Below are 17,568 nucleotides of genomic sequence, written 5' to 3'. Positions count from 1 at the left end.
GTTACCAGGCAGGCATTATGACCTGGGGGTGGCTGTAGCGCTACACAATTTTGAACATCAAGTAATTCTGTATTCACATTGGCAGTATGATGTTGATAATCCAAAACAGTCAGTTTAAAATAGCTGGTAAAATTTCACCTCAGATTGCTGACCAGTTCTTAGTTCAAGTGCTCAAGTCATTGCTTGCTCTTGCTCTGACCCATGCACTTATGTTAGCCACACCCACTTATTTACATATTATGGTTGACTATTTATTGTGATACATTCCATCATACCGCCCAGCACTAGTTGCGACGTATACAATACTGATTCCATGTCTAAGACTTTAAACAGTCATTAACATCTAGTTATATCACACATTAAAGCAAATCTTTTACACAACCATCCATTTTCTACAGCCACTACAAGACTTGCTGCATCCCAATATTTTAATGGTTTTTAAAAGATGAATCACAGTCTGACCATCTGACCAGTAAACACGGATATTAACATTACAATCACGAATTTCAAAAGAATTACTGCACAGTGTGAGTGTGTATCAATATCATTTGTTGTTAGCTTTTGGCATCTGATAGAGCTTTTGGACTGTGATGCGAGCGGATTGGCTCAAGAACAAGATTCAGTCACTTACCAAATTCTGACTGGCTGTTTGGGAAAACAATGCGGAAGACATAATCTGTGGCTTCTTCCTCTTCTTTGTCCGAGACCGACTCTGACGATCCTTGTGGACATCTCTTTTTTAGCTTAGGAAATACTTTACCCTGGAAAAAAATAAGAGTGAAGCATGGGTTCAAGATATAATGACTGTGCAAACAAGCAAAACGCAGTCTAGAACATAATTGGGCGCAAGTAATGGCCAATTATTTACGCCGTTCGCACACAAAATGAATTGTAATTGACAGATTAATCAATCAAGCCCTGCAAATTACAGCACAGTGAGGGACTGTAATTGATCCAAATAATACACGAACAATGTGTTTAGCATCTCGAATGTAGGTCAGCGTGAGTGGAATGAGAGCATGGAAAAAAACCTACAGAAATATTAGAGCAATGTTTCTCAACCACGTTCCTGAAGGCCACCCTGCAGATTTTACAAGTCTCCTTAATAAAACACACCTGATTCAGATCATTAGAGACTGAAAGACCTGTAATGGGTGTAACAGACAAAGGAGACATCCAAAACATGCAGTGTTGGTGGTCCTCCAGCAACGTGGTTGAGAAACACTGTATTAGAGTACTAGTTTAGCATGCTAGAAAGTTTGTGGATGGATCAAATAAGATCAAAATATAGTGAGATAACGGAAATGTTTAGCACTTTACAATATAATTGTTTAATAAACGCTAAAATTCCTACTGGAAAATACAAATGTCCCAATATTTGCATGTATAGACCTTTTTCGTCATTGCTGCATGGAGGACGCCACAGCGATGAGCACCTTCCGGTTGGATGCTTTAAAGAGCCCATATTATGGGTTTTTGAAAATGCCCTTCCATGCAGTGTGTAACACAGCTCTAAGTGAAGTGAAATATCCAGCTAAGGCTTAAATCTGTAAGTGTACAGTGTTTAAAATTATTGATTCATCTATAAAAGAGTCGACTCATAGTGCTTCAAACGAGTCGTCTTGATAACGAGTCATTAGGTGTTTCGCGATGACGCAGCTACGAAACACAAGTAGTTGGGCGCGCAAACCCGGGAGATTTGAAACCTGCGGCCCCGCCCACTAACAGAAAAAAAAGTCTCACACACAGAGACACACACAGACAGACACCGGTCGAATGAAGTCACGCTGTGCAGATGGATATTATGGACAGTCAAATCAAAGATGAAACATCAGCAATATAGCCCAGCCTTGAGCAGTTCTGAGTGCTTCTGAAAACTATATGCTTTCAAAGAAGACTTCATCAGTTTGTTAAAGGAAGGATCAGTATAGACTGTCAGAACATGGATCAGTGCATCATGAATCAGTTTCTACCCCCATTTCACCAGTGTAAGTAAGTGCGATTAAAATTATTGCCTCGTTTACTCTATCTTGCAAATTATGTATTTAGTTGTGTTTTGTTACTTGTAACCGAGTGTGCTGTATCAGGTTAACTCTTTATATTCTCATATCGCGTGTAAAGCCACGTTGAAAACGCGACGCGTGCCGCTTTGATTACGGATCGTCAGCTGTTTACACACATGCAACGGACAAGTTTCAAAATATTTCAGCTCAATGTTATTGTCTCCTCGTGTGTGTAACGCACGGCTATTTGCGGATATAACTGAGCGCCGCTCCTCTATGGACGCGCCGGCCCTGTGTGTATGGCGAGTGGATAGTGCCACGGATAACCGAACGAAGGAGACAGTCGTGTACTTTTACGTCTGAGAGGGTTACGTCGCCTCAGCAGTCGTGTGATAAGCACGTCGCCTCATACACATCTGAGACTGACGTCGCCCCATCAAACGTGTGATAAGCACACCGCCTCAAACACGTCTGACACTGACGTCGCCTCAACAAACGTGTAATAAGCATTTCCCGACATAAGTGTCATGTGACGCCAAATAATAAAGTAACCTTAGGTTGTTGTTTTACTACCAATTTATATTTATTATTTCATATAATTCACCATCACTATAAACGTGGTTTTAAGTTTAGCTCGAACAAGTTATCATTATATTATTCTGAGATGTATAATTCCTTTATGTTATGTTTATGTTGATTTCTTGAGTCATTCTGACCGTGAAATGTGCGAAAATACTTGGCCCTTAAAAGAAGTTCAATAGGGGGTATAGCCTTTTGCATATTTAAAAAAATATATAGGCCAACTGTATAATGTATTGTGTAAAAGCTGTTATATGGCACGTTTCGTCCAAAGACTAACTAAAAAAATAAACCCAAAACCATAAAATGCTCAAATTTGTTGCTGAGAAATGCTCTGATTATTTTTTGTAAATCAATTCACATTTCCACATGAAAAGATTCACGTTGGACACTAGATTATAAGGACTTATTTATCAGTAAAGCATATAATGCATCACATGAGTTAATTGTATAAGGGATACATGGCACATTGACATATCTCCTGTTCAAACAAAAAAATTAACAGCTATTCCTCCATGAGATACCCATCCGAAGGCCTGTAGAGATCGCGAAGTGCCACTTGATCCAAGCCGGGATAATGCCAACCCCACGAGGACCTGAGAGGTGATGCGTAAAAAACGGACTTTGTGGACAAGATACACACACAGGCTATATATACACACACACATGGTTGTATCATACACAGGCAGCATTTTTAGAAGCACTAGGCTATATGTTTATGTGACGTAAATTATTGTGAAAAGCACTATACATAAAAACTTTAAATGAATGAAAAATCTTAAATTATGGTAAATATAACTGTTTCTGAGCTGCAGCCCTAGTTCATAATATTATAATGTATAAATGATAAATAATACTGTATTATACTTGTTAACTAATCAATGTGCGTTTTCAGCACAGGATGTGTTATATTTTGACTATGTTATTTTATATTTTGATTTAGTTTAGCCTTATAGAAGACAAAACATTACTTCTGACATATTTAGTCATGTGAATCGTTTTAGGCTACTTTTGTCTAGTTTTAGTCAAATTTCATATGATTTTAGACAACTGAATCTACTCTGGATTTAACGAATACACATTTTCTAAGAAATTGTTGTACTATGCATTTTCTGTGGTCGTATAGCTATGCTTTGTAAAAAGTTTCATTTGGCCGCATAAATCTGTCTGCGACTAGTGTCTACATCTTCCTGGCGACAGCCCGGGGAAGAAGACTACCGGTAAACAGTCTTTTTTAACGTGATGTCCGAAAGTAGGATGTGCTGTAAAATTACTGTTGTACATAAGGTTTTAATTTGATCTGTGATTCCGGTGTATCTGAATCCCTGTAAAGTCTGTCAGAACTGTAACCATATTAGTTAAATTCATCCAGACACTCATTCAAATCTTTACTGTACAAGTTGGGATTCTGAAGCAATACAAAAATATGTCACATATTCTTGGCTAATTCTGCCACATTTTACAGTAATGTTTATTAATGTACACTGACCCTGTAAACAAATAAACCAAACATAAGAGGTAAAATAACTCGAAAAAATCGAATGTATTCCTATAAAGCATTTAGATTACTTGCATTAAGTATATTGTATATGAAAGCAAGCTTAATCATGAACCATCAACAATACTTTTTCACAACGGAATTGAACTAAAGCACCATGAGTAAAGACGGGGCCACCATTATGCACCAGTGCCATCACACATGGCACAGACTAAGTACAATGTTAAGATGTCTAATCAAAGCAAGATTCTTAGTGCATATTTTATATAATCATTTCACTACACATGATTTGAAAAGAATAAAAAGATATGAGTTTACTGTAGTGTAGGTGTCACTGTAATAAAGTTTGAATATTTCATCAAAATGTATCTTTTTCATGGAAATTGTTTATTTTTTATTTTTTAGACGACAGTCTTGGCATTAGCTAAAAGTATTTATTTAATTTGTGTATTAATGACGTATTGGCTGAATATAAAAACTTACCTGTGTCTGTAACAAAAATGTCATCCAAGTAATTCGTCCTGAACCAATAGATGAAGTTGTGATGCGGAAGCCAAAAGCAGCACAACAAAGTTTTAAGTCTATGCTATATCAGGCATACCCAAGTGAGATTGTATAAACATACAATTTCTTACAGATGTGTTTTTAGACACATACATTGTACTCCTGGAGGTCCTCCTCTTTTTCATTTAAATACACTAAGCTAGGGAGGACAACATCACTTGTCTAATACTTGACTTGATGCGAGTTTTGATAATACAAAAGTGTAGAAATTAGTCATACTGCATAATAATTACAACTGCATAATAATTACAACAAAAACAATAATTCACATAATAATACACATGATATTATCAAAATACCTGTCATTTTAAATATATTTTAAAATATTCTACAAATTGTATATTGCATTTTATATTTAAACCGTAAAAAATAAGACTAAACAATAGAAAAACATATTAGTTGAAGCTGCCCACATGAAGTAATAAATTGTTGATTACTGTTTATATTGAAATTAGCCTACATCTTGATATACACCAATTAACAACAATGCATTGTAATATTACAACACCCAAAAAAATTATTTTGCCTTTTTACTTTGAATTCTCATGGTCAGAATGCAGATTTCTGTATCATTCTGAAAGTGATACATTCAAATGGAACACAATTTAATCTGTTTTTAATAATTTATATATTTTTGTCGTTTTTATGTTTTTTACTTGCTTCTTTTAGGCTACTCTTGTTTATGTAAAGCACTTTAAATGACTATTTTTAAAGTTGTATTATTAAAATAAACTTGTCTTGCCTTGAAAGCTGCATAACAAAGCCTTAAAGTAGACTAGAAAATGATCCTTTGATGAGTGTAGACACTTATTTGTTGACACATAATAAGCCATTTCAAGACATAATTTGCTCGTGTATAATTTATGTATACAGCGATCTCAGGTGGTTAAGAACATGAAATTGACCTTCACATATATCCAATGCAGCTAAACCATAAGCCTGGCTTAACTGGCCCTATTATGTTATGTTTCTTCATTATCATGTGTTATAAAATATTCCTGCAATTTAATAGGCTACTAATTTGGTAACACTTTATAATAATAACTACACACTAATTAGCTATTAAGCATCAGCAAATAGAGTTTATCATTTAAGCATTAACTTTACATGAATAGACATTATAAGCAGTTTAAACTACAAATACCGTATAACGTAAAAACACATGTATAATATGCTTAATAATTTCATACTTTGTTAATGATTTAATTTTTTAACACTAAATGATGTATTGCATTGTTTACAAACCAGCCATTAAAGAGAAGTTGGGTGTTTTTTATAATCAATCACAACTTTTTGGATTAATAAACTATGATATGAACATAGATATTGTTTTCAGGCATTAAGTAATGCTTTATTTGGTAAAGTAAAGCTTTATTTGGACACGCGATGTGAGGCGGCGTGCTTAGGAGACGTCGTGTGAGGCGGCGTGCTTAGGAGACGTCATGCTTAGGAGACGTCATGTGAGGCGGCGTACTTAGTTAAGACGTATCATACACGTCAATTTTTTCTGCAATTTTCTTATGTGCGTCGCCGCTACGTCGCCGCCTAAAATGGTTTTTATATGACGTCGCCGTGTCGTCGCCGCTACCTTGACGTCTGCCCTCCCATTCACTCCTATTCAAAATTCGACACGTTGAGGCGGCGACGTTAGGGTCGACTGCTCCTTCTCCTTCTCCATGTGAGGCTGAGAAGTGGCACTATCCACTCGCCATAGTGTGTGTGTGTGTGTCTGTGTCTCCTCGTGTGTGTAACGCACGGCTATTCGCGGATATAACTGAGCGCCGCTCCTCTATGGACGCGCCGGCACTGTGTGTGTGTAACGCACGGCTATTCGCGGATATAACTGAGCGCCGCGCCCTCTCTATTCAGCCGGTCCTCTATGGACGCGCAGGCCCTGCGTCTGTGTGTGTGTGTGTGTGTGTGCGTGTGTGTGTGTGTGTGTGTGTGCGTGTGTGTGTGTGTGTGAAAAGAGCAAGAAGACTGTGACTAGGAGGCTAGGAGATCTCCTCGCCAGTTCTTGGACTTTTTGCTCAATAAAATAGTTAGTCGTCAGTATTTTCTAGTCCATCGTCTGTGTTTACATTCACCCACTGGCAGCCAAAATCCACTATGAAGCGTGTGTGCACTGTGACTACTTTTATATTGTAGATTAGCAGCTGGGCATTTCACTCTGCCTCGTGCTGAAGCCTTGTCCATGTCGACCAATCGCAGCAGGCTGTCATCGGTCCAATCAGCGCAGATTAGCTTCGCGCTGAAGAGGGGTTTGAGAACAAATGAATCGCTGAACGATTCATATGGGAGTCGCTGGGATAATTAGGTAAAAATAAATGCAGATTATAAGACCATCAAAGTGTTTTTTGACCTTGCATGCATATTAGACTGTTGTTGGAGACCCTTACAACCTAAATATGACCCTATTTCATGTATAATATGGGCTCTTTAAACTTCCGTTTAGAGTTGTGATCAGCTAGAGCAGTGTTTCTCAACCACGCTCCTGGAGGACCACCAACACTATATGTTTTGGATGTCTCCTTGGTCTATCACACCCATTACAGGTTTTTCAGTCTCTGCTAATGAGCTGATGATCTGAATCAGGTGCGTTTGGTTAAGAAGACAAGGACTGTTTCTTAATATGCGTTCTTCAGTGATCTTGCGTCCTCGTGTTCTCGTGTAACGTCATCATCAACTGCCAAAGTTCAGTTCCAAAACTCAAGACCGCTAGAACGGAGGGTGCATGAAAGTTCCCTGATGTGTTCTTGATATCGAGGATGCGTCAATACAGACTTGAGAGCAAAATTCACTCGAGGAGTCCCAGAAGTCATTACAGCGGAGGTGGGGAGCGCAGCATTTTATACTGACTTATTATTAAAGTTCAGAGATATAACTTATTTGTCTCAGGAGTTTCTGTATATATTTATGCGTGTTTTTAAATAATAGAAATAATCATTCTAAAATATTCAAATATATAAATATTTGTTATTGGCCACACAATTTAAGTTTCATTTTTTGTTTTATCAGTGTAAATGTTTAGCAGTGTAATAGTGACTTAAGTAACATTTAACAGGTTTATACTAGCTAGATAGCGCCACTAACTCCGCTGTCCACAATTTATAACTTTCCCTGTAATTTAGTCGACTCTTTATTCCAGCGTGCAAGTAAACTGCAAGTCAGTCAACAATTCGAACTGTAAAGTTCAGTTCCAAAACTTAAGATCGTAAGAACGGAGTTTCCTGAAATGAGATGGTAAAAGTAAACATTACCATGAAAACATTTATAAAGGCATAAACACATTAGGGGTGTTTATTTGCTAAAGTTCATATTAAAATTTAATTTATTTGTATATAATTTATTTATTTATTTATTTATTTATTATTTGTAATAACTTTCTGTTAAAAATGCATGAAGGTCATGTGACCATCAGGAAGAACACAGCATCTCATTTCTCAGAGGATGCATTCTCTGTTTCTTTGGTCTTCGGAGTACATTCTTCCGAGGTAACTTGACAAGAACAGTCTCCACAAGAACACGAGTCTGTTCTCTGCATTGAGAAACAGCCACAGAAAATGTGCAGAGCTGGTGTTCCTCCAGGAACGTGGCTGAGAAACACTGAGCTAGAGCAGTTTTTCTCAGCTGGTGGTTCTTCGATCCGTTCGAAATTGTTCTCCTAATTGTGTGCATTTCAACAACTTATCTGATAGCAATGTTCCTGACCTATGAGCAGTTATACTGTGCTCAGTGGGCTCTTCAAGTGCATGCAGATGTCACACGCAATACATCACGGCATTACAAAGAGCAAACAATAGCCCCTTTCACACATACAAACCTTTCTGGAAAATTACTGGCAATTTCCTGAAAAGGGATTGTGCGTGAACAGGCCCTTTTTGAAAGTACAGAATTCGGCAATTTTACGGAAAGAGAAGTTGTAACATTACCGGTAATTTGCCGGAATGTTTCGTTGTGTGAACGCAGAAGGAAGATTGCCAGAAAGAGCGTGTTCACAATTAGAACGCGCTGACATGAGACGTGTACTCCAGCCAATAAAAACATTCATAGGCTTTCACATTCTTGCAGTTTATAGAAATAAAAGCCTTGAATATTTTTTCCAGACACATTTAGCTGCTAGATGTTAGTCAAATAACGTTTCTGTTCCTTCTTAATGCCAACTGTGTAAAAAATTCTCGATAAAATGCTTATGATAAACCGCTGTTTGTTTACCTTCAAGCTCTTGAAGCAGCAGGTGAGTGCCAGCACACACACATATAATGTACATCTCGACATGTGAAAGTGTACCTCCGTTTGTTTTTATTGAAGTTGTTCACAATTCTTAACCATCCACAGAATTTGTAATGTGTAAACATTTAGCTGCGGTTCGCGCTTCTCCCTTTGGATGTCTCTGATACAAAGCAGCTGTATGAATACTAAAGCTTTAAATAAAAGTGAAACCATCAACAAAAGCCTGACCCCTATTATGTTTACAAATACAAGTGCAGCCGTTTAGAGCTCATTTTTGGTTAATAATTTCAGAATTTACCTGTATTTTGGAATGGATGTGTGAACGGTCTTACGGAACATCCTTGCCTGTGTGAACAGCGTTTTTTTTAATTTACTGGTAAAGTCGTTCCAGTAATTTTCCGGATATTTACCGGTATCACTGTGTGAATAAGGCTATTATTACTGGCATGCACATTTACAGCACAGTCATGTAATTTCCAGAAATGACCAATAGAAATACATTACTGATACTAAGCTGGCTGATTTGCATGTTGCTTCTATTAATCGGGAGCAGTTAATATAGCGCTGTCGCCTCAAAGCAAGAAGGTTGCTGGTTTAAGCCTCGGCTGGGTCAGTTGTCATTTCTGTGTGGAGTTTGCATGTTCTCCCCGTGTTTGCGTGGGTTTCCTCCGGGTGCTCCTGGTTCCTCCAAAGTCCAAAGACATGCGGTACAGGTGAATTGGGTAAGCTTAATTGTCCGTTGTATGTGTGTGAATGAGTGTGTATGGGTGTTTCACAGTCATGGGTTGCAGCTGGAAGGGCATCCACTGTGTAAAACATATGCTGGATAAGTTCATTCCGCTGTGGTGACCCCTAATTAGTAATGGGGCTAAGACAAAAAGAAAATGAATGAATGAATGTAATAATAGGTAATTTCACATTCTATGAAAAAGGTCGATACTGGTGGAAGGTCTATGGTATCATTAAATAAAGATCAGTTTCTATATTCATTTATTCAATCACTTTCTTTTCAGCTTATTCCCTTTATTAATAAAGGGATGAGGAATGAGGTCGCCACAGCGGAATGAACCGCCAACTTATCCAGCATATGTTTTACACAATTTCTAACCAGTAACATTGTAGCGATTGGTTTCTCACCTTTCCTCTTTGGGACCACAGTGGTGGGTCTAATTGGCCGTGAGGGAGCAGACCATTTTCCAGACAGGAGAGGAACTGAAGAAGATGACCACCACGAGGAAAACGCAACGGAGGTCTCTGAATCCCATCCTGACTAACCAGAACCACTGTTCCCCCACAGTCCACTTCAGACAAAAACACATACACCATACAATTATTAGTCATCACTATATGTACTGTATGTATATACACACAATGACCTGGATTTAAGTCATTCCCACACAAGGCATGGGCAAAGTTGAGGCCTTGGATTTGTTGGATTGGTGAATTGTCACCATGTGACCACACTTGCTGCATTTCCATTACCCTATAAATTGAGCAAACTTAAACTGTAATTTGGAATATAAATGATTAGCTAAACTGAAACGTAAAGCGCATCTACAGGTCACCTGGGGGTGTATTACAGAAAGATCCTAACTTGGTAACCATGGTCGTTTTCATTAGGATCACATTTAGGACAAAATCTATTACAGAACAGCATTTTCTAAGTGCATTATCTTATCTTAACTGCATATTGTGATTACAGAAACATCTTAAAACTTTAGGGCAACCCAATAGAAACACACACACACACACAAACACACACACACACACACACAATTGTGCTGTCATTTCAATTGGCATTACATTTATTGATGATTGAAAAGGACAACCCAGTTCTCGTGTAAATCCACCAGAGGCCGATGTGTAGACTTTTTTAGATGTCAAATTTCTCTCGCAAGTGCCATTCGCACCTGCTATTCTCATGTAATCCACCAGAAGCCGCTGTTGACTAACTGACTGATTGACCAATCAACTGAGCCACCCTCCTCCTTCCCTGAACCCAACCAATAGTATTTTCAAAAGCACTGATTGACCTGCTCACCCTCTTTCCTAAACTCAACCAACAGTTTTAAAAAGGCAATCGAGAAAAAGATAAGCCCTCACCTGATTTTTACTATGTTTTCAAATTTTACCACATTCTCACCCTGTTATTTACTTGTTTAATTTATTTTTTGGATTCTGTTTAAGTCTTACTCGCTTTCTAGAACTGTTCTTCATTGGACTCAAACCCTGTCATCGTGATCAACTCCTCTCTGCGTCTCAAGTCCGCCAACGTTCATGGCGAGCTAACTGGACAAACTGGTAACACCGGGAAAGCAGTCCATACAGAGGTAAGCAGTCAGCTGACATTCGCGAAAACGAACAGTGTCATATTGCACGGTAGCGTTCATTTTAAAGACGAAATGCAGCCATATGTACTTCTGGCTACATAATTCGCGATTTCCAGAAATGTATATAGGGCTACGTTTTCAAAATGAGTCCATGTTGCAACATGAATGAACATTTTTGATGGAGGAAAATCTGATAAAGATCCCTGAAGATATTACATTTCCATGACAAATCACAAGTAATTATAGATAGATTTTGATATAGAGTACATAGAGAGGAGATATGATTTTGTAAGATCATTTAAAACATCATATCTTAAGTTTAGACCTAAGATAAGAAACGTTCTGGAATACTCTCCTGATGTACAGAAATATCCCATAATCATTCTATAAAGACACTGCTATGTGTTTATTTGTGGAATTTGGCTCCCTTGATGCATCCATTGATGTTATCCCCCACCCCCATAGTACAAAATAAATGTGCATTCTTTTAAATAACAAATTTTACATTGGTTTTCTACAACATATTTAAGTAGGAGAATCATTTATGTTATATTAAGCCACACAGGTCTTAATACCTGTACTTCCTTTTAAAGGGTTTCTGTTTACACCATAGGGAGCATGGTATAATACTAAAAATAATTGTGCTGAAACTTCATACACACATTATTGGGGTATCTAAGAGTTATATTACATCTTATAAAAAAGGATAATATAACCTGTTTAACTGTACCAAATATATAAATCATCCTATTATGTGAATTATTCCCACGACACAGCTTTTACAATAAGGAATTATTCATTGCCGTTATTAGCTGAATTATATGGCTTCATAATCTGAGCCTCACTTTAAATTGTCATCTCTCTCCAGAAGCAATTACGTTCTGATTAATTTTGCTCCCTCTTAACGGTCGGCTGATCTTGTGCTTGGATAAATATGAAAAGGGCAAGAACAATTGAGAATATTGGCTGAATATTTAAGTACTGTACACCCGAGTGGATTTACTATGCCAAAAGAGACTAGACACTGATCAGTGTTGATGTTAGATAAGCTTTTAACATTTAGCAACTCAATATTGTACAATTTCTTACTGTCATGTTAAAATAATTGCGTGTGTATGATTCATTTAAACTGAACTGTCAGATGTATGGACGGATACAAAAATGCAGCATGTGTGTCATTTGTCTGCCAGCTGGCTTTTTCATGAACTGGCACAATGTCACATACCCTGCTGATGACAGTGCAAATACACAATCTCCTCCAGGCGGATGGTCATGGCATAGTCCCAGTAAACACTGCAGGAAAACAGTCTTTTTAGTGGCTTGTGACCAGCATAACTGAATAATACAGACCAATGCAAAAATACATATAAAATAATAAATATTTAATTTCAAGACTTCAAAATAATAATAAAATAAAAATCACCCAAAGAAAGAAAAGCATGCATTGTTTATAAGGGATGCTCTGATCAGGATTTTTGGAGCGGATACAGAATACCAATTCCTTGTCATGGTGATCGGCCGATACAGAGTACTGATTCTGATGCTTCATAATGCATAAAGCACATTTTCCATCTAAGCAGGGCCGGATTAACCAATGGGCCTTATAGGCACAGGCCTAGGGGCCCGTGCGCACTTGGGGCCCCTGCGAGGGGAGAAAAAAAAAAGCCAATTTCGGAGTGTCTTTTTAGGCTAAGTGCAAATAGCGCACCTAGATGGAATAAGCTATATTCACGGTTTCCACGCATCATTGTCTGATTGACAGAGACAAGATAAGTGAAGAGTGTGGCAAATGACAGCACGAGTGGCATACCTCGTAAAGCACACGGCAACATCTTTTGACGCGATCGATCATTAACAGCGTTCGAATCCACCATCTGCTGAACTTGTGCGACTTTTTCTCTCCCCATTACATATCAGATAGGAAATATATTTATTTTTAATAGGAAGGAAACATGATATAAAGTCACAATTGCCTTGTGGGTATTTAATAATGTTTAGCCTATTTCATACGTGTATAATGTTCTATAAACAGTTATTTTCCACCTGGTGTTAAACGTTAGCAACATCTTAATAGAATTGATTTGTATCTACAATGTTAGTCGCCCTTTTCCGAACTCTTTTAGTCATCAATGAGGGTACAGAAGACGACGTTATGGTAACGTTAGATGAGTAAGCTAATCAGGAGGCTAACGCCAGCGCATCGCGGACAGGATTCATTGTGTCAAAAGAGACAGACAGAAAAAGGAGAGAGAGAGGGAGAGAGAGAGGGAGAGAGAGAGGGAGAGAAAGGCCATGAAGAGGAGAGAGACAGGCGAGAAGAGGTATAGTGTGTGTGATTTCGGATACTTTTTAGGTTTATAATCAAGCTGATCTATGCTGTTTGCCTGCTCGTCATCACGAGGAGAGTAGAGAAAACAGAGGAAGAGGAAGAGAGAGAGAGAGTAAATCATTAATAAGTGTGTTTTATGAAAGACTCAGATTCACAGAACTGGATTGGAGGGCATTGTGTGTTATATGCTATGCAAATAATATGCTTTATAAGTTTGAAGAAGTTATACATTAAAAATTACCCTTTGAGAAAAAATAAATAAAAAATATATATATATATATATATATTATATATATATACATATATACATACATGCATACATACATACATACAGACATACATACATACATACATATACCATATATATATATATAGCATATATAATATATATATATATATATTATATATATATACTATATATATATATATATATATATATTCACTAGTTTCATTAGTATTTTTTTTCAATGCTTTAAAAACTAAGTTAAATCTTTGTAGACTATATGTCCTATATATAATTTATTTAAATTATACAAATTATAGATTCATTTTATTAAGAAAGTATTATATTAATATTATTTTTTAAATTCAACTACAGGGGTGCGGCCGGGTAGGAGGCCTTACAAGACAATGTGCCCAGGGGCCTCTGAATTTTTAATCCGGGCCTGCATCTAAGTATGATATTCTAAGTAAGGATGCTGCATATAATTCCTTGTATAATGCTGCATATAAAACATGTCTCCTATAACCATTTAGTGTGGACACGTTATGGTCAGAAGCAGCTTACAGAAATAATAGATTAAGACCGATACAAAATTTGGTAAGAGAAATGACTAACAAAGCAATTTGGGAAACATTGGAAATGATGAAAGAAGAATTCAACATGTCTCAATCAAGAAAAGTTTGGAGTGCATATTTGATGTATTAGAAGTTAAAATGGATCTTCCTCTGCTTGTAAACCTGTAAATAAAGACTTGCGATCGGTTCATGTGATCGGCCAGATTAGGCGAGTACCGATCGAGTCATAAAATGTGATTATCAGCAGATACGGAGTTAATACAGAGTTCATTATTATCAAGGGTGCAAACCCATCAGGTGTAAAAAAAATATGAATGATAATGTGACAAACAAACTTTTTAGCAGCTTTAAAATGTGGAATTTAAACTGATGTATGTTAGCATGAAATATAAGCATGAAAGTCACTGGATTATCCTATTAAATAAACAAAAAACATGAATAATACTAAAACTATTTAGTAATAAAACTATTAAACAAAATGAACATTTATTTAATGAAGCATTATTTATTAAATAACATTGACTAGTATAATAATTCACATAGCAATAGTATTAAAAATAATATTACACTACTTTCTATCAAACATTAACAATATACTGTAGCTTCTATTTTGTGGGAAAACCACATTCGACAACAGATATAGGCTGCAATTACACTGCAGATCTTGATGGTCAATTCCGATTTTGTGACTGTATCCGATTTTTTTGATGACCGGCTTACATTATCTTTTAAAAGTGACTCATATCCGATTGTCTGCATTTACACAGCAACAGGAAAGAAGCAATGACCAGGAAAAAAAGAGCGGAGCGCTGACTGACAGCTAATAATTAAAAGATCACTTTTTTCTCCGTTCCTGTATTTGAACTGTTTGCAGGATGACATTTTAAAAATATATATTTTTTTAGTTTTGCTATAGGTTATGATCATTTGGCCATCTTCCTTTAATCTAGACCTATTAAACCAATAGGCATTTTAATGTAATGTTCATGGCGTGATTTATGCAATAGTTTTATATTAGTTTATATTGGTTACATGGTGGATAGCCTATTGCGCTCTCTCGCTCTCTCGCTCTCTCTCTCTCGTTAAAATGCTTACATACTTATGCTACATGAATGTGCTAAAAGCTTTTTTAGTCCTTGTGTATGAGATTTAAGGTTTGAGAGTTTGCTGAAGTCTGTTCTGAACTGAAAGCGTCAGACTTGACGTCATTTGCTATGGTTTTAAATGATGCGTGACGCATTGACAGGTGAAAATTCGATCTACCTGCTTAAACTGCAGATACGAGGGCACAGATCTGATTATTTCCACATATGAACAAGGTCTGAATCTGATTTGAGTAAATCGGAATCCATGTGATTTTTTTTTTTTGCTTACATGCACATGTGCCATTTCCGATCTGTGCCACATAGGAGAAAAAAATTCTGTCTTGGAATTGAGTCACTTGAACCATGCAGTGTAAATACAGCCCTTAGAAACTATTATAAATTATATTATAAAAAAACTTATAATATTATGTGATACTGCAACTGAAAGAGATAAATAAAACAACACATGCATAATTCAAAACTCAATCATATACTTTAACTGCCCCACCAAGAAAATACATGTATGGATTGCATTTCTTAACTCCTAATGTCACTACTGAATGCATTTTTATTGCAACCACATCCCATAATTTCTAAAATATCAGCCTTTACCAATGGCTGATAAGTCGGTTTATGGTAAAAGTACCGAACTTAATACATACACTATGAAATATGAAGTGTAAGACTAATTTATTTAAAATATTTCAAATAAAACATTTTTAAATACTAAATCTTTATTTTTTGAAGTAAACCATAAGATATTTCAGATTCTCATTTAACATACGTTTTATGATTTGTTTACAATTAAACCGAAATCAAGTGTAGTAGTGCAACAGAATTATGTTTGTTTGATTTTTTGTATTTGCTGTGTGTGTAAACCATTTTTTAAAACAGTCAATCTTTAAATGACTTTAACAGTCATTATTTTTAAACAGTCAAAATATGGTCAACAATTTGGTAGAGCAGGCAGTCAAACGGTTAACATGATTAATCTACTAATAAACAAGCCTTGTTTCCCCTTTATTTATTTTTTTTTTATCTCACCTTTTCTCATAGTCAAGATCTACCACGGAGCCGTTCATTAGCTGATTTGGCGTCCATTTCAGAGTCATGCAGTCAGCCGTCTGGTGCAGAGAGAGGTATCCTGGGACTGCTTCCATATCATCCCTCTGAAAACACCACAATAGAAGCCCACATCACAAAGCTTTAATTAACAATAAATACTGCTCATGCTTTATTGCTGCTGGATTTGTATTGATTTTTTTCTAGATAATTTTTTTCTATATAATAACGATAAAAAGCTACTTGACGTTTAGAAATAGCATTCGGAAATAACCCACTGTGGTTATGGGCAGCTGTTTAATGTATTATTTACCGGCTGCACCAGAACATTGTTCTTGCCGAACAGGAGGGTCGCTCTGGAATTCTGATGAAGAGACTCACGTAGTCTCTGGCGGAGGGGGAGGGAGATGGCCTTTCATCCATACTGCTACTGGAGTGCCTTTTCTGAATCTACACACACACACACACACACACACACGTCATTGAAAATGCATGCAAATAGCCACTTTAATAAGTGCATTTTACCTAATACTGGGTTAAACCCCCTTAGCTATTTGAACTGCCTTAAAGGGATAGTTCACAGACAAAATGAAAATTACCTTATAATTTATTCTCCCTAATGTGTCTTTAAATCTTAATTTTTTTTTTCATCTGAAAAAGAGATTTTGAAAAATGCTGGTTGATGGGACCCATCCATATGTATAGTAGGAATTAAATTAATAAGCAAGTCAAGTGGTGCCAGCTAGCAACATTTTTTTCTAATGTTCAATTTTCTAAGTCTTCCTTTGTCTTTAAATCTTTGTGTGAGGTTTTCATCCGTTGAACACAAAAGAAGATATTTTGAAAAATGCTGGATGATGAAACCCATCTACTTTTATAGTAGGAAGCAAATTACTATGGAAGTCAATAGGTGCCAGCTACCAATTTGTTTCAAAATTCTTCTTTTGTCTTTTAAAGCTTTTTCAACTGCTGAACAAAAAAAACATATTTTGAAAAATGCTGGTTGATTGGGGGACCCCTCCACACCTATAGTAGGAACCAAATTACTATAAAGGTCAATAGGTGCATTCGACATGAAGCACAGCTG

At 36.7% G+C, this 17,568-nt stretch overlaps 1 protein-coding gene across 1 annotated transcript in view; it reads right to left on the bottom strand.

Moving 5' to 3' along the window:
- The window catches only part of sgsm1a (small G protein signaling modulator 1a), a 95,720-nt gene that overhangs the window by 31,537 nt on the left and 46,615 nt on the right, over positions 1–17,568 (bottom strand). The window contains 6 exon segments of the mRNA XM_056457528.1: positions 632–761; positions 10,015–10,178; positions 12,433–12,500; positions 16,464–16,588; positions 16,795–16,862; positions 16,865–16,931. Of these exon segments, the coding sequence (XP_056313503.1) occupies positions 632–761; positions 10,015–10,178; positions 12,433–12,500; positions 16,464–16,588; positions 16,795–16,862; positions 16,865–16,931 (622 nt within the window).

Source organism: Danio aesculapii, chromosome 5, assembly GCF_903798145.1.
Source record: "Danio aesculapii chromosome 5, fDanAes4.1, whole genome shotgun sequence".
Lineage (NCBI taxonomy): Eukaryota > Metazoa > Chordata > Actinopteri > Cypriniformes > Danionidae > Danio > Danio aesculapii.
This window is presented reverse-complemented; position numbering and strand designations above follow the sequence as displayed.